Source organism: Erythrolamprus reginae, chromosome 1 (genome assembly GCF_031021105.1).
Source record: "Erythrolamprus reginae isolate rEryReg1 chromosome 1, rEryReg1.hap1, whole genome shotgun sequence".
Lineage (NCBI taxonomy): Eukaryota > Metazoa > Chordata > Lepidosauria > Squamata > Dipsadidae > Erythrolamprus > Erythrolamprus reginae.
Window position 1 is genome coordinate 373,936,728 of NC_091950.1, and position 17,029 is coordinate 373,953,756.

General features: G+C 38.6%; 2 protein-coding genes across 4 annotated transcripts in view; both read right to left on the reverse strand.

Moving 5' to 3' along the window:
• Nucleotides 1-12,265, reverse strand: part of RRP36 (ribosomal RNA processing 36) — a 57,233-nt gene extending 44,968 nt beyond the window's left edge. The window contains exons 1-2 of one of the 2 annotated variants that reach the window (XM_070734634.1): nt 12,014-12,265; nt 5,647-6,110 (exon numbers count right to left, since the gene is read on the reverse strand). In XM_070734634.1, coding sequence (XP_070590735.1) covers nt 5,647-6,076 — 430 coding nt within the window. In that variant the 5' untranslated portion in view covers nt 6,077-6,110; nt 12,014-12,265. The remainder of the gene's footprint in view (nt 1-5,646; nt 6,111-12,013) is intronic. The other variant, XM_070734635.1, reaches the window with a different exon arrangement.
• A 104-nt stretch (nt 12,266-12,369) lies between these two features.
• LOC139161848 (neuronal PAS domain-containing protein 4-like) overlaps nt 12,370-17,029 on the reverse strand; it is a 33,093-nt gene continuing 28,433 nt past the window's right edge. Inside the window, exons 8-9 of one of the 2 annotated variants that reach the window (XM_070741493.1) lie at nt 15,518-16,458; nt 12,370-12,792 (exon numbers count right to left, since the gene is read on the reverse strand). In XM_070741493.1, the coding sequence (XP_070597594.1) occupies nt 12,758-12,792; nt 15,518-16,458 (976 nt within the window). In that variant the 3' untranslated portion in view covers nt 12,370-12,757. Of the gene's footprint in view, nt 12,793-15,270; nt 16,459-17,029 lie in introns of those variants that run through there. The other variant, XM_070741501.1, reaches the window with a different exon arrangement.

Below are 17,029 nucleotides of genomic sequence, written 5' to 3' on the forward strand. Positions count from 1 at the left end.
GTTTACGGTAAAATAAAGTCACCATTAATGTGGATTTTTAAAATCATATTAAGACATGCTATATTGAGAATATGGAACAGATACAAACCCAGGTTGTGTTCTACAACAGCAGTTACCAATTAGTGGTCCACAAACCACTGGTGGTCCATAAAAATCCCCCCCCCCCCCATTTTTTATATTGCACTAAATCAGGTGTCCTCAAACTACGGTCCATGGGCCAGATATGTGCAATGAATGCCTGTGTTGCTGTAGACAGTCTCACCCTTTGGGGTCTTTCTGTATGGTCCGGGGAGGGGGGGGGGCAGAAATTCTGACTTGGGGTCTGCTTCAGCCTCCTGGTGCGAGGCTTGGGGTGAAGATTGGAGAGAAGCACCACTGGTGGCAAAGAGCCAGAGGGCCTTGTACCAGGACCATCTTAGCCCATTGAGCTTCCAGGCGCCGGTACCTGGCCTTGCAATCCTGCAGGTCTTCCCTCTGCTTGGAAAGCCTATGCTCATAGTCCTCAGTAAGGTGCTTCTGCTGAGCCTCTTCCTCAGTCAAATCCAATTTGAACTGAGCCAGCTATTTTGTCAGCTCTTTCTCGTGGTAGCTGCTTAGCTCCAACAACTGCTTCCTATTGGGGCTCTAAAGAATCCGGGCGGGCAGGTGAGGAGTAGCTGGGAGGGGAGGGGTAAGAAGAGGCTGGCGAAGCATCCTTCAATGTGAAGGACATCAAGTTGGCCATGCCCACTCAGTCACATGACCCCTTAGCCAAGCCAGCCCAGTCAGTCATTGAGCAGATCATATTAGTGGCCCTCGGGATTTAAAATTATGAATTTAGTGGTCTGTGAAGTCCAAAAGGCTGGGGACCCCTGCTCTAAAACATCTTGTGCTTAGAAACATTGTTTTGTTCATGCACAAGAAGCATTTTATAGATGAAGAAATAATAACAAACACAAATGCCCAGTTTATCATGAGTTACTAGAATTTTGTCAAGAGGAATGTAAAATAAAACCAAGAACTGATGGCGGGAGAATATTGTTTTCTTAGAAAGATTCAGAAATACAGTAGAAAGATCTAGACATTAAAAAGATTTAAAATAGATAAAATAATGGTTTTGAACATTTTAAGAGTATGAAAAAAACTGTGTACACACGATGAACATATAATTGCTATAAAGCTTATTGGAATTTGAAACAGACGAGGAATAAGTGCAAGAATGCATACTGCTCAAAAAAATAAAAGGAACACTCAAATAACACATCCTAGATCTGAATGAATGAAATATTCTCATTGAATACTTGGTTCTGTATGAAGTTGAATGTGCACAACAACATGTGAAATTGATTGTCAATCAGTGTTGCTTCCCAAGTGGACAGTTTGATTTCACAGACGTTTGATTTACTTGGAATTATATTGTGTTGTTTAAGTGTTCCCTTTATTTTTTCAGCAGTGTATAATAAGCTTGAAAATTAGCTATAATACAGATAAGTCCTTGATTTACAACTCCAATTGAGCTCAAACTTTCTGCTGCCAAGAAAGACAGTTGTTAAATGAATTTTGCATCATTTTGCTAACTTTCTTGCCACAGTTAAGTGAATCACTGCAGATCACCATGACAGTCATAATTCACTCTTTTCGGTGCCATTGTAATTTTGGTTGTAAGTCCATGACTGCCTCTACAAAGATGGAACAATGGGAAATACGTGGCTGAAAGCATTTAAATTTACAATGTTATAATCTTCAAGATAATTTTTATAAAATTATATACGGTAACGGTTAGGTATATGTCACCGCAGAAATCATCTAAAATGTACAAAGGCACTTCAATTTTATGTTGGAAATGTGAACAAGAAGGAACACTGTATTATATTGGTGGGCATGGAAAGAACATAGAAAATTCTGGTTTCAAATATATACAGATTCAGAGGATTTTAAATATTAACATATAATTGAGGCCAGAGGTTTTTGGGGGCTTGATTGAAAAACAGTTGGAAAAATGTTGTGGAATGCTTTTTATGTACATAACTGCGTGGATATTTTTGTATATGGAAACTGTATATGGTATATTGCATACTACAGTGTTCACTCGATTTTTGCGGGTTCGAACTTCGTGAATAGCCTACACCACAGTTTTTCAAAAAATATTAATTAAAAAATACTTCGCGGGTTTTTTTCTATACCACGGTTTTTCCCGCCCAATCGCCAAATTAATAATTTTTGCAAATAAATAACAAAAATAATAATTATCAGACTTCCAAAAAAATAATAATTATTATTATTGTTAATAAATAATGATGTTTACAAATATCAGAATCACCAAGTGCCTTATTCAATGGTGAGTACCAGTAATAATGGTGTGTAAAAATGGTTGTTAAGGGAATGGTAAATGGTTTAAAGTGTTAAGGGAAGGCTTGTGATACTGTCCATAGCCAAAAGTGGTGTATTTACTTCCACATCTCTACTTCGCGGAAATTCGACTTTCACGGGCGGTCTCGGAACGCATCCCCCGCGGAAATCGAGGGAACACTGTATATACCGCTATCAAACTATGGCCCATTGGAAACTGGGTCGCCAAAGCGGGGAGGGGGGAGGGAGCAATGGTGCAAAACTTCATTTGTGCATGATTGGGATTTACACATGCGAAACCGTTCCCCTCCACCACCAAAAACGCCAAAGCTGCCAGCAGTCTGCAGAAACAAAAACGTTGTTAACCTCTGCTGTATATGAAAAAAAATTGCATTGCCCACAATGGAGGAATGACTGGTGAAGATGATGGAACTTACTGAGCTGACTAAACTGACTTCTTTGATCAGAGAAAATATAATATTTATGTTTATTGCTACCTGGAAACCCTTTATAGACCTTTTGCATCAAACTAAAAAATAATAATTTGTAATTTCTCTTAATGATTACATAGATTATAAAAAGATTAAAAATATAAAATTATATTAAAACAAATGAAAAAGCAAGCTCACACAAACATCCAATTACTGTATTATATTTCATTGCTTCACTCCTCCAGTTTCAACATGTTAACTTTTATTTTTTCCCCTTCTCTCAAGACTTTTTATATACCCCTCTCTCACAGTTACAGAATGACAAAATCTGTTTATTGAGTTCAAGATACTGATTTCTGTTACCTTTTTGGTCATATTTCAACACATATTGGAGGTGATATTGATATAAGGCAGTGATGGCAACCCTTTTTTTTTCTTAAGATGCCAAAAGGGCGTGTGGGTTTGCAATAGTGTGCGGGAGCGTGCCCACACCCATAATGCAATGCCCTCCCCCGAGCATGCACACAACACCCCCCCGTGCTTCCACACACATATGTGCACAAACCTCACTGAAGCCTCTGCACTTCCGGTAGATTCAATGGGCTGTTTTTTGCTCTCCTTAGGGTTCAGGAAGCTTTCCTGAAGCCTGGGGAGGATGAAAATGGCCGAAAAGGCTGAAAATTAGCTGGCCAGCGTGCCTATGCGTACTAGAGCTGACATAAGGCAATGCTTTGCGTGTCCTCAGATATGGCTCCATGTGCCATCTGTAGCACCCATGCCATAGTTCACCCTCACTGATATAGGGTATTTACAAGCCCCTCTACTTTTTTCACAACCAAAAATTGCTTTTCACATGTTTTCTATCAATAACATGAATAAACAAAAGCATGTTTCATATCAATCCACCATATAAGGCTCTCACCAACCCTCTGATCATGGATCTAAATATGAAACTAAATTATTTTGTTTTTTAATTTATTTTGTTTCTAAATAATTTACTTTATTCCTTACAACAGAATTTTGGCCAGGTTCATAGTCATATATATATTACTATATATTACTATTATCCCCACACACACCCACACCCACACCTGCCTTCTATTTTTCTTAGACTTTACATATGTTGCAAACTATCAGCATAAAAAGAATCTCAATTCTCATTTGAAAAGATGTCTGGATTCTGTAATAATTATGAACGTATGGCTGCATAGCTCCAAAAGAGTGAAAAACAACATGGATCGACATCAAATATCATTTAAATATATTGAATGTACACGTCTTCTCATCTAATCTCACTGCTTTGAAAGACAGTCAGGTCAGATTCTGATCAGCTGAATTTTGTCACAGCCTAATCTTTCTGGATGTCCAAAGAAGAACTCAAAGACCAGCTTAAACCCTGCCTTAGGAAGTCTCATCCAAGCACATTTATGAATAACATATCATATTGCTTATTACATTTAGGAAATGTATATTCAAGATGGGAAAAGCATGCTTCATTTGTTCTTTATTAATGCTCCAGGCTGCTTCTTGCCGACAGTTTCACAATGCTCTAATAAGTTCATTCTGTGAAGGAGACCCTACACTAGTTTTGGATGAAAGCTGAAGCATCTATTTATGACTCTACACTGCAGTTAATTCTCAACAGGCCTGACAATGAAAATAACATCTACACAATTATCAAGAGGCAAAGTTGGCTTTTATGTGGTAGCTAAATTGATTTATTGTAAGGTTCAGATACTTAACTGCGGGAGTCAATATGACTCATGAAAAAATCTTCATTTTCAGCACCAATGCTCATTTCCCAATATTGTTTTATTCATCAGGCTTTGAATTTTCAACAAGCAATAATGTTGGGAAAGGAGATTATCAAAGAGTGTCACATATTTTCCTGTCTGTAACCAGGGGTATGTGGTTTCATTTGACTGTGTCAATACAGAACAGATAAGCATCAGAATATTTTAGACTTTAAAAAGGTATTAATTCTTATATCCTCTGCCATTAATTTCTTTTGCTTACCACTTCTTACTCTTTTTCTGCACTTTGTGCGAAGTTGTTTATCTCAGAAGGAATAACATGCCAGGTATACCATGTATGTAGGGTTTATTTTTTAACCTACTATCATAATGAAGAGAAAAATAAATGGCCCAATTTTCTATAATTCATTTGATTCAGGTTTAAGAAATTTCTCACATATTATGAAAAAATGTTGAACATCTTTCTAAAGATAATCAATATTATAACTAAAACACTGTTGCCTTTGCTTCAACCGAATAGCAATGTACAGCAAAGGTTAAGTATGTGAATCTGAAAATTTTCAATTAAATTCTTCTCATTTTGTAAGAAACACACTTAATTGTATTTCATAAGCCATCATTTTCTAAATGCCCTTTCCTTTATCTTCTGATTTGCAACAGAATAATAGTGATAAGCTTTGCCAGGAATGCAGAATTTATTCCTGAAAAGAAGTCTGGGCACTCTTATTATTCAACATATATACAACCATTGAAGCTAGTTGTCCCATATTTTTTATGAGCCCTTATTATTTCATTCAGATTGAAACATTTAATTATAGTGATTGAAATAAGCTATGGAATGGTTATCCCATTTTCTTGGCATCTTTGCAACATCATAGAGATGTGCATGTCAGTATGTCATGCAGAAAAGACATCCCTGCCAGTTCTAGAAAAATAAGTGACAGATATAACAAGACAGTTATATAACAAAGCCAGCAATCAAGAGAGCAGTTTGAGGACAACTAAATGAAGCAAATAGTGTTATGTTCACTGACATGATCCCAAGATTGTTTAGAAGAAAAAAAGCTCAGAACTGCTCATCAGTGACACACAGATGCACAATTTATTGCATTTTTCTAGCCATCAATGTTTACCTTTTGTTAAATCAGGCCTTGAAGGCTGGCCTGCAGGTTCTTCAGCGTCTTCATTACTACTTTCTGATGCATCACTGCCAGTTTCATCCCCATCATCTTCATCGCTCTCTGAAGCATCGCTGGCATCATTATCACTCTCCACTCTCTCATAATCGCTGTCATCTGAATCCTCTTCAGATTCTTGGCCAGGTACATCCACTTCAGGCAAGAGCTTGGCTCTTTTGGCATCATCAGCACTTCCTGCAGCACCGCCTCCCATGCTGCTCAAACCTTGTCGAGATCGTTTTTGGGCCAAGAGTTTTCGATTTAGGATACTGATCCGTCCACTGTCATCCGGAGTCTGTACTGTTGGCGTCCTACTGTCCTTACCGGGGGAGGAATTCTTCTTACGGGGCTGGCCCCTAGCTTTATTCTCATGCAGATGTTTCATAAGGCTTCCGGTATTTTTGTTATGTGTCAACTCACTAGTTCAAGTAAGAAAGAAATTTCTATTAGTCTTCTTTTCATTATAATTCAATAAAATAAAATGGGATTGGCTGTCTAATTATATTTCTCAATTTGAAATCATCTTATGCACATTCCTAGATAAAAAACAGCTGGATTAAAAGAGTTAATAAACTAGGTGCTTATAAATTGGGAAGGAATTATGGCACTGTGCTCATTTGATAACATGCTTTGCTTGTGAAGTACCCTTCTGGATCTGCTCCTGAAACAGTAAGAAGCCACTATAGTTGTTCAAAGCATCACTGCAATTACTTAAGAAGTCCTTCCAAGATCTTCTGAGTTATTCATGTGCATGCCCAGAAGACACTTCCAGCAGAATAGCTAATGAAATGACTGTTTTGAAGAGCAGATATAGAAGTTGCTTCACTTGTGGGGGGAAAAACCTTGTTGAATTAATTGCCCAGCCTCGTATATTTATTTCCTTATCTAAGGAAAGATCTGTGATATTAAGATTTTTCAATAAAGAACAGAGAAATCTTTCTCTTTTAATCTATTATATCTCACCACATCTAGCAGATCCCTATACATTATATTTCAAGTATGGATGCCATCTGCTATTTGAAACATTACAAAACTGAAGAGATGAACAGTGCTTCCATTATGTTCTAAACTGAAGTTATATGAATATACCTTTTAAATGAAGTAACCAATGTGGGTGTCAAAGAAGTAGCTTATTCAATTCCTCCATAATAATCATCCTCATCCGCACTCCCAGCCAGGGGGCTGCGAGAGAGGGTTTTCTCCGCGCGCTTCAGGAATGCCCGCCCCGCCCCTCTTGCAGCCCCTTTGCTGGGAACGCTTTCGTCCCAGACTTTCAGCAAGGGGGCTGCAGTAGAGGCAGGGCAGGCGTTCCTGAAGCGCTCATAGAAAGCACTCCGCAGCCCCCTCGCTGACATAGAGAGAGAGGGAGAGAGAAAGTAAGTGAGTGAGAAAGAGAAAGAGAGAAAGTGGGGGAGAGAAAGATAGCAAGAGAGAGAAGAGAAAGAAAGCAAGAGAGATAGAAAGAGTGAGAGAGAGAGCAAGAGGGGGAGAGAGATAGAAAGAGAGGGAGAGAGAAAGTGAGAAAAAGAGATAGCAAGAGGGGGAGAAAGAGAGAGAAATGACTCTTGATTTAAAGCATATGGTAAAAAGCACCCAACTAATAACAGAGAAAAAAAACCCAGCCGTTTGTGTGTGTATGTGTGTGTGTGAACTCTTGAACCATTTCCAATAGCTCACCTGTTATTGGAAATGGTTCAAGAGTTCACACACACACACACACACAAGGGGGGAGGAGATAGGGATGGAAAAAGAGGGGAAGATAGTAATAATAGTAATAGATTTTGGTTTGTTTTATTATTAATTTCTTTTAATAAAAAAGAAGGGAATTTTTTCACTCATTCATTCATTCATTTATACTTCTATGCCGCCCAGTCCCAAAGGGACTGCCGCTCAGACACTATACTTTTCCGCCCACACCGGAAAAAAATTAGATGGAACATTGGTGGCCAGTAGAGCGAGGCGGCGAGCGTATTCTAAGCTTTGGCGTATTTTAACTGAGATTCAGAGTGTGACCACCAGATGGTGCTGCTTTTTTGCTAAGGCTTGGGCGTATTCAAGTGGATTTCCACTTCAACCAGTAGATAGCGCCGTTTGCTAGTAAAGGCTTAGGTGCACTGGCTCTTCCTTTGTCTAAAGGGAGCCAGGTGCTGTTTTCTAGAACAAGCATTCAATTCTCAGGCATAACTTTAATATAGGCTTCTTAGTTAGTGTTGTGGAAAGAGGCAAAGACTCTGAGTTTGTAAATCCACAAACAGTTGAAACAGGCAAGCACAATAGCCATTAAATGCAAACGTGCCCCCCTTCTTCCCTTATGCTGAACAGATTAGAGCAATACTTTTCCAAGGCAGTAACTGAGGGAAAAGAAGTGGTGGGGATTTCTTTTCTCTTATTCTTAAGGCTTCAGAAGGCAGTAACATAGCATGCAGCACCCCCAGGATGAGAATTTAAGGCTTCTGGTCATCAGGAAAACACTTATAAGACCTTGCTATTAAGTTTTAACTTTCTTGCTATTAAGAGGGAGGTTTAATCCTTTTTTAGTAGGCTGATTACTTCTTTAAGGCAGCAGTGATTGCTTTAAAGGCTTGCAGCTGTGCCAAGGGACATGAATTTCTTCTCTTTTTACTGCCTCTTTTTTACTGTTTCTTTTTACAACCTCTTTTTACTGTTCTGGTATAAGCTCAACTTTTCCCAGTCAGATAACTCAGCACAATAAGATATCCCAGATCATTTTATTACAGGAATTCTCACAATAACTCACAGTTATGATGCGATTCTTCTGCAGTATAATCTTTCCCATTGTGCAGGTAAAAAGAGGTTGAATTGACCCAGGCTCTAGGTGTAGCAATCTACATGCTGGCTGGCTTATTGAAAGAGTGAAGACAAAGTCCCTCTGGAATGTTCTCTCCAATTACCCCTCATCCCGAGTCAGAGCCAAATAGGAATACACAAATGTGGTCACATGTAGAACTACATTACCCAGAGTGCAATTTCACTATATTTCCCCTAATGCAATATCTTAAAGAGACATACTTAAATACAGTCCAACTATCTCTGTCTCTGGGGACAGCACAAAGTCTAACAATATTGAGTATGTAAGTTTTATACATGTATGACCCACGTATTTATACATTTATGAAACATTTTATATATGTATAATCTTCAGTTGTTCAAGAAAAAAATGGCAGAAACCCAGAGTTCTTGCATCAAATGATTTAATAATTCCTTTTAGCATTAATTTCAGTCACATTAAGATACAGAGAGGAAATTATAAATAAAAAGATCCATAAAACAAAACCTGTTCTTTCCTAGGTCTATGAATCCTTCCTAACCTATTATCTATCATGTTTCTGCAGGCAGGTTTCAAAATCTAATTCATAATTAACACAAGCAATAATGTATTTCTCTCTAGTGTATTGTAGGAAGCAAAATCTTCTTACCAAAGCTGGCATTTAGTAAAATTAAGCAAGCACAAAACTGTGCTCTGAACAAGAACTTTAGTTCTCCAAGGGGGAAAAAATTAATATGTAGAATCCAGTAGTTTATTTCTGACCTGATCCCTTTGATTTGCTACTAAAAATACATTAATTGGACTGTTTCAAAGTAATTCAATGTTAATAGACAAATCTATGGCTAGTCTATTGATGTAAGAGGTTTTGTCAATATTCAAGAGCAAAATACTCCCAATTATTAGATACAAGAGCTAATTAATGAAGAAAAATATTAACAGGTCATTGTGTTATATTTTAGAGTGCTTTAACAGAATGTTATAATTTGGTAAAATTATATCGATTGGCTTTACTGTTCATGTATTGCTTTTGGGATGGAAGCAGGTTAGACTTTTCTACAATTTGCTGTAGGGCTGATTTTGATGGAGTTATGGTGTATAAGCCTGGATCTTCTTTTTAATTTCTGAGATGAGGTAGGATAGCAGGAACACCCAGCCATCTATACTGATGTCTCATACCAGGTTCTAAGAGATACGTTTTAAGCAGGCAAAATAAGGCAAACAGCTTGGCATCATTCACATGTTTTTGACTACAACTTCTACAATTGTTTGCTAGCTGGAACTAAAAAGAGATGAAGTCTAAAACATTTAGATAGCACAAAAGTGATTTCCCCATTATAACAGAAAAAGGTGCCTTAAAGTTTAAAATGCTGTTTCTGTCAGATGGAATTAAATGTGCACATTTCAACACAAACATTAATTTTAAATGTTACCTGGGACTCTAGCATGCAAGTACTTAAGAGTTAGTGCCTATAAAAATGTGGCAGTTTGTCATTGATGTAGAAGCTATGATTACAAAAGGCCTCCTTTTCATATTGTTCACATAATGTGGTAAAGTGTAAAAACAATAAGAATAGGATGGATAAACATTTGTCTGAAATTGTATAGGGTTAGCAGGAATTTGGACTAGAAGACTTCCAAAATCACGTCCAACTCTATTCTATTCAATACTTGCTGTTAATTTCCCCTTTGCGATTCTATTAACTGGATAGAGAAAATGGGTAGACTACTACTTCTTCACTAAAATTGTGATGGAATGTGCTATCAATGAACCTTAGAAAGGCAGACAAGCCTTGATTATTGGTTTCATGTAGAGGAGGTTTTTTTTTAATCAGTTAAGAACATGTCAGATAACTATGTCTGACATGTTCTTAACTGATTTTTTTTAAAAAAACCTCCTCTACATTATTTCTATATTTCTTTCTATTTCTTCTATAATATCTACTGGAAGTTAAAGGTATTACAGTATTTCAGGAGACATTTTAAAAATATTTTGCGGTTTAACCCCTATGAAACCACCAGCAATCTGTTATTTTCCCATTATCCAAAATGCAAAAGCATATTGCCTCTGAACTTGGAAGCTTTAATAGAGTTAGAAGGTACCTTGTAGGTCATCTAGTCCACCCCCCTATCCAAACGGGACACCTTACACCAGTGATGGCGAACCTATGGCACGGGTGCCAAAGGTGGCACGCTGAGCCATATCTGCAACTCCTCAAATATTGGAACACTGCTATCAGGTGTTCAGGGGGAAAGCATCTTGAAATTCCCTGATATTTCCCTGTAACTTGCGATCTAGTTTAGGCACGATCATAGATGATGTCATACCAAACGGCTAAGCCGTGGAGAAATATTGGTAGCTGAAGAAGCAAGTTGTTGCCACAGTTATGCTCATTTTTGCTTGACTCTTCCAGGCAGCGTGATCTGTTTTTTAAATATATTTTCCCCTGACTTTTAAACATTTTAATAGTTTGTTCCCCCCCCCCCCCCGATTTATTCCGGTTTTTTTCATAAATTCCCTGATAATTCCCGAAACACTGATTTCCCTGATAATTCTGTGATTTTCCTGTTTTCCAGGTTTGCGGGATCCCCTGTATCATGTACCTTACGATTCTGGACAAATGTATCTTTTCTTTTATGTACACTGAGAGCATCTGCACCAAAGACAAATTCCTTGTGTGTTCAATCATACTCGATCAATAAAGAATTCTATTCTATTCTATTCTATTCTATTCCATGTCTCCCTTGGTCCTTCTCTAGCTTCATTGTATGGCCTTAGATTTTAGCTGAAGAGTGATTTTACTAGTTCTGTTGACCAGCAAAGTAAAAATCCATACTTATTAAGCAGCCAATCGGGTCCAAAGACGGACTACAAAAATGATGGAAGGTCTTAAGCATAAAACTTATCAGAAAAGACTTAATGAACTCAATATGTGTAGTCGTTCCAAGTCTTCGAAAAGGAGCGGCATACAAATCTAATAAATGATAAATAATAATAATAATAGTCTGGAGGACAGAAGGGAGGACATGCTCGAAACATTTAAATGTGTTAAAGGGTTAAATAAGGTTCAGGAGGGAAGTGTTTTAATAGGAAAGTGAACACAAAAACAAGGGGGCACAATCTGAGGTTAGTTGGGGAAAAGATCAGAAGCAAAGTGACAAAATATTATTTTACTAAAAGAGTAGTAGATCCTTGGAACAAACTTCCAGCAGACGTGGTTGGTAAATCCACAGTAACTGAATTTAAACATGCCTGGGAGAAACATACAGTATATCCATCCTAAGATAAAATACAGGAAATAGTATAAGGGCAGACTAGATGGACCATGAGGTCTTTTTCTGCCGTCAATCTTCTATGTTTCTATTGTGCCTGCCTCAAATGTTATCCTTTCTCATTTGCTAGTTAAGTAACATAGGGACAAGTCAAGGGGTAGCCATTCGAGAGGAGTTAAGGGTCACCCACCGGAAGAGGCAGCCTATAGGAAAGGATATCAATGGTGTGTGTGTGGGGGGGGTACTGTTAAACACGAGTTCTACCTGCCTGTGACCGGCTGCCCACGCTGATGCCCACGATCCACACACACTCCTCCGTCCCTCTCCCCGGCCTGCCTCCGCGGTCTCCCCCCGGCCTGCCCGAAGGTCACGCCGCCACAGCTCCTTTCGTTTCCTGGCAACGGCACGACGGGGGCGGTGGGGGGTGTTGGCTGACCTCGAGGAAGTCACAAAGAGCAGGGGGCCTGTGAAGTCAGTCGGCTGGGCATGCGCGCCTGGAAACCACCATTTCCGGATGGGGAGGGAGGGTGGGAGTTTTCCAAAAGGAGGCGGGCCTACCCAGGATCCAGCCCCGCCTTTCTCTTGACGTCACCGGAGCAAACAGAAAGAACTTGGGAAGGTTTTTTTTTCTTCCAATAACGCCTTTATTTACAAGCAACTGGGCGAGCCTGCTGCCCCCCCCCCCCCCAATCCGCGTAACAAGCTCCGCCGTCGGTTATTTGCTCTCGGGGAGTAATTAGTCGGAGTCGTATCGGTTTACTCCCCGCAGCATCAGGAATAAACAGCCTAGTAATTCGGGTAGTTCGGCTATCGGGGCTGTTATGTCCCAATGATTTGATTTGATGCCAAATTCCCTCCCGCACTTTCCTCGTGGCCAGGGAGCTCCGTTCGCCACGATCGCTTCTGATTCAATCCTAAATCCCGCCAACTGAAATCGATGGAGAGACCCCAGTCGTGCTGGAAAAGCTGGCCTGTGGCTGATTTGCAACCGCTTCACACGCCGAAGGGTCAACAGAAGTGGGCGGCTTCCTCCGATCGGACCCCTGTGGAAGAAGAATAGGGAAATAGCAATAGCCCTTAGATTTATATGCCGCTTCACAGTGCTTTGACAGCCGTCTCTAAGCAGTTTACATCGCACCCAACAATCTGGGTCCTCATTATATTTATTTATTAGACTTATTATCTCCTTTGTATTGCTTGGAACCGCCAGACATCATCCATCAGTGCAAATCTAATAAATTATTATTATTATTATTATTATTATTTATTTTATTATTATTATTTAGATTTGTATGCCGCCCCTCTCCGCAGTCTCAGGGCGGCTCACAACAAAGTGAAAACAATTTACAACAGTTATTTATTATTATTATTATTATTATCATTATTATTATTATTATTAGAATAGAATTTTTAAAAGTCTGACAGTGTTGAAGGAATTATTTGTTTAGTAGAGTGATGGCGTTCAGGAAAAAATTATTATTATTATTATTTTATTATATGCTGCCTTTCTCGAAGCGACTCAGGGTGGCGTACAACATAATGAAAACAATATGTATGAACAACAATGTCTTCTCCAAGAATGGGGGAGAAACCTCTTTTCCAATATACTGTATACACTTTATTTTATATACTACCCAATCCAAAGGCTGAGAAGTTTATATTATAACCGCTTGGAATAATTTTATCCTTCTTCTCTTTTGGATCTTACCAGATTTTCAGACAAATGAAAGTGACAAGTTGTTAGGTGAGATAAATAATCCACTCAAAATTGCAGAATTGTGATTTGTACAGAATAAACAAGATCTAGAATTCTGGGAGAGGAAATTTCAAGGTTTTGCTTGCTTTTAAATTATATTAACCCTACTTTGGGCTTACTGTTTGAATTTTATTCTGTAAAATGCCTGAAATGATACCATATTTTGGCAAATGTGTTCATAAATTGTTCCAAGGAATGCAAAAGAGAAAGAAAAAAAGTTGAGGGTAAACTCATGAGCTGCCTGCAACCGTGGGCCTCAGGTTACCCATTTCCTAAAATAAACCAGGATTTACAGACATTGTACAAAATCCTAGATCTGCATTATTTATATTGTATATGACCTCTACATCATGCAATGCGGACAATAGTATGTTCACTTGTAAGATAGATGTTTAGAATAGAGATCCCTCTTGCTAGGAACATGTTTGCGCTAAATAGACCCAAAACTGCTTTTACGGTATTATTAAAATATACTGTTCAAAAAAATAAAGGGAACACTCAAATAACACATCCTAGATTTGAATGAATGAAATATTCTCATTGAATACTTTGTTCTGTACAAAGTTGAATGTGCACAACAGCATGTGAAATTGATTGTCAATCAGTGTTGCTTCCTAAGTGGACAGTTTGATTTCACAGAAGTTTGATTTACTTGGAGTTATAGTGTGTTGTTTAAGTGTTCCCTTTATTTTTTTTGAGCAGTATATATTGGCCATGTTATGAATACGAATTCATTGGAAAAGGCAATGATGTTAGGAATAGTGAACAAAGAAGGGGCAAAGAAAGAATACGCTGGCTCGATAACATCAAATCTGATGCAAAGTTGAACATACAACAATTGAAACACAGGAGAGCATGGACAGTACTTACCTATAGAGTCACCAAATGTCAGACACGAGTAAATGATTAAAAAACAAAAACTGTTCTTACTATGAGTGGGGAATGCTCAGTGTGGACTAAGAACTTAATCTGCATAAGTGTAAGACGCACCATTTTCCTTCCTAAAAGAGGCTGATAATTTGGGTGCGTCTTATACTCTGAATATAGTTTTTTTTTTTCCCCAGCCCTAACTAGCTGCTAATGATCTTCCCAACTCTTACCTTGCAGGCTCTTGAATTGTTTCTCTCTGTGAAGAATGTTTTCCAAGCCCTAAGTCTTTGCAGGTTTTTCTATATAACTCTAACTTGCTCTGAATGTTTCTTTCCAGCCCTAACCAGGTGCTAATGATATTCCTAGTTCTTAACAGCTTGCAAGCTTTTTCATTGTTACTCTCTGCAAATAATGTTTTCCAAGCCCTAATTCTTTCCAGGTTTTTTTTTCCAATGTTCTATTTGCTCCAAATGTTTCTTTCGAGGTGCTAATGATGTTCCCAGCTCTTACTGGCTTGCAAACTCTTTTTCATTGTTACTCTCTCCGAATAAAGTGTTTTTAAAGCACTAACCAGGGGATAAAATAATGTGCTGGCTAAGGATGCTAGCCAGATGAATACCTGGTAAGCAGATTCTTCTCCCTATTTTCCTCCCCCAAAACTAAGGTGCATCTTATACTCCGAAAAATATGGTGATCTGAATTTGTAGAATGGAACTGCAGGAAATTTTTGATTAAGAATGAAAGCAATAGCATAGAAAAAGGTATGGATCAGTGTCATGTCAATTGTTGAAAATGTGTAAAAATGTAGAAATCTTCACTGAATAATTATAACTTCTGTTCCCTGTTTTTTTCTTCTCTTATAACTGTAATTTTTAAAATTTATTATCACGTATTCTTTTTCTTTATTTTTGCATAATATTGTTTACCCTAAAAGAAAACAGTGCAAAGTGTGTGAGTGAGTGTGTATGTCCATAGAGAGAGATAGTATACATATGGTTGTGCACAACAGAATTCATTTTTGAAAAACCCAGTCATATGCTACCCTAAGTCAAACATGGCAATGTCTGTGCAGGATCGTATTAACTTCAGTGGTTGTATTGTTTTTAAATGTTTTAACTACTGTGATAAAAGGGGAGCCATACCTTGCTCATATATGTTACAGAATTTTCCATCCCAATGGAAATCAAGTAGATCGAACTCAGATGACACAGAGAACGACAAAGGACTAGTTTCTGGTACAAGAGTCTGGTACATAGAAAGCTGCACCTCGGTGTTTGCTAAGTGAGAATGGCCTGTTGGTCTCTGTTCAAAACTGGCTTGGTTCTGGACGTTAGGATCTGAGAAGTTGTTTAAAATACTGGTGATGGTTTCTTCATCCACTGATATTTCCTCTGAAAAGTCAATGGCTCCATTAGCCCCAAAGTCCTGCCTTGCCACTAGTGGGGTAGTCTCAGCCGGATGCCCAGGCCAGTGAACGCCAAGAGACTCCTGAGACCTTTGCTTGGTGTATTGAGAGAAGACTTCAGCCAGGGAGTGGATTTGATCAGCTAGCATACTGATAGCCCATCTGTCTGAATCAGGGCTCACGTTCGTTGCTGGAAACAATCCTGGAGATGGCCTTTCTGCAAATGAAGGACAGGAATCTACAGAAAAGCTGCTGTCAGGGGAAAATGTGTATTCTGGCGAGTGGAGACCACCAGAGTTGCAAGAGGTCAGCCTATCCTCTCTTTCTGGGCGTGAGAGACACTTGTGCTCTTCAGCAGAAAGAGCAGAAAATTGGGTTTCTGGACACAACTCCACACCGATGGCTTTAGTCTTCAGGCTAGGGGCAGTCATATTGGTTGGAAATGGAGATTGGAGAGGAATGGGAAGCATTTTAACATTAGAAGCCTCTGGAAGTTGCAAAGGAGAATATTCAGCTGCTCCTTCCCTTGCTGGAGGTGGCTCTTGAAGGAAAAAGTTGACTTCACTTGGCTTCAATGGCTGCAGTGTGTTTCCAGAACAATAGCTTTGTTTGGAGGACGTTGGAGATACACCTCTGGGTGTGGAGTCTTGGTTCTGGATGTAGAGAGCTTCTTTGGCCCTGTGAGAATATAAACAGTTCCATTGAGTTGAGCATCACTGAAAATCGCACAGAGTCACAGGCCTCGTCAGTAAGGCTAAATGCAGCTTTTATTTATCATATGTAAGAAAACTGAACTACAAGCTTCAGGGCATTTTCACAGCCCTAAATATCATTATGAACATTAATAATGCAGTATAGGAATCAAAAGAAGCCATTTGTAAAACCAATGTAACACTGAGCTAAATTCAGATTGCAAACATAAGCAATATGTCAGGAGAAAAATAAGGAGCCCAAAAATTAAATTCAAGCATCACTTGCAGGAAAGATTTTGATCTGATGTGACAGCTTCCTTCGGCAATTATAATTGTAAAGGGACAATTAACCGGGAGATTTAGAAACTGTATTTTTAAAAATGCCCGAAGAACATCAGGCTGAGAAAGCATAGTCTATATTAGAAAGCATTCTGATGGTTTGTGTGAGACCTAGCAGAATATGACTAATTTTAGAAAAACTAAAGATGAATAGATTTAGTTATAGGAGATCACCGTGAAATTGTAGGGTTGTAACTAGTTTCTCTCTCATTCTCCCA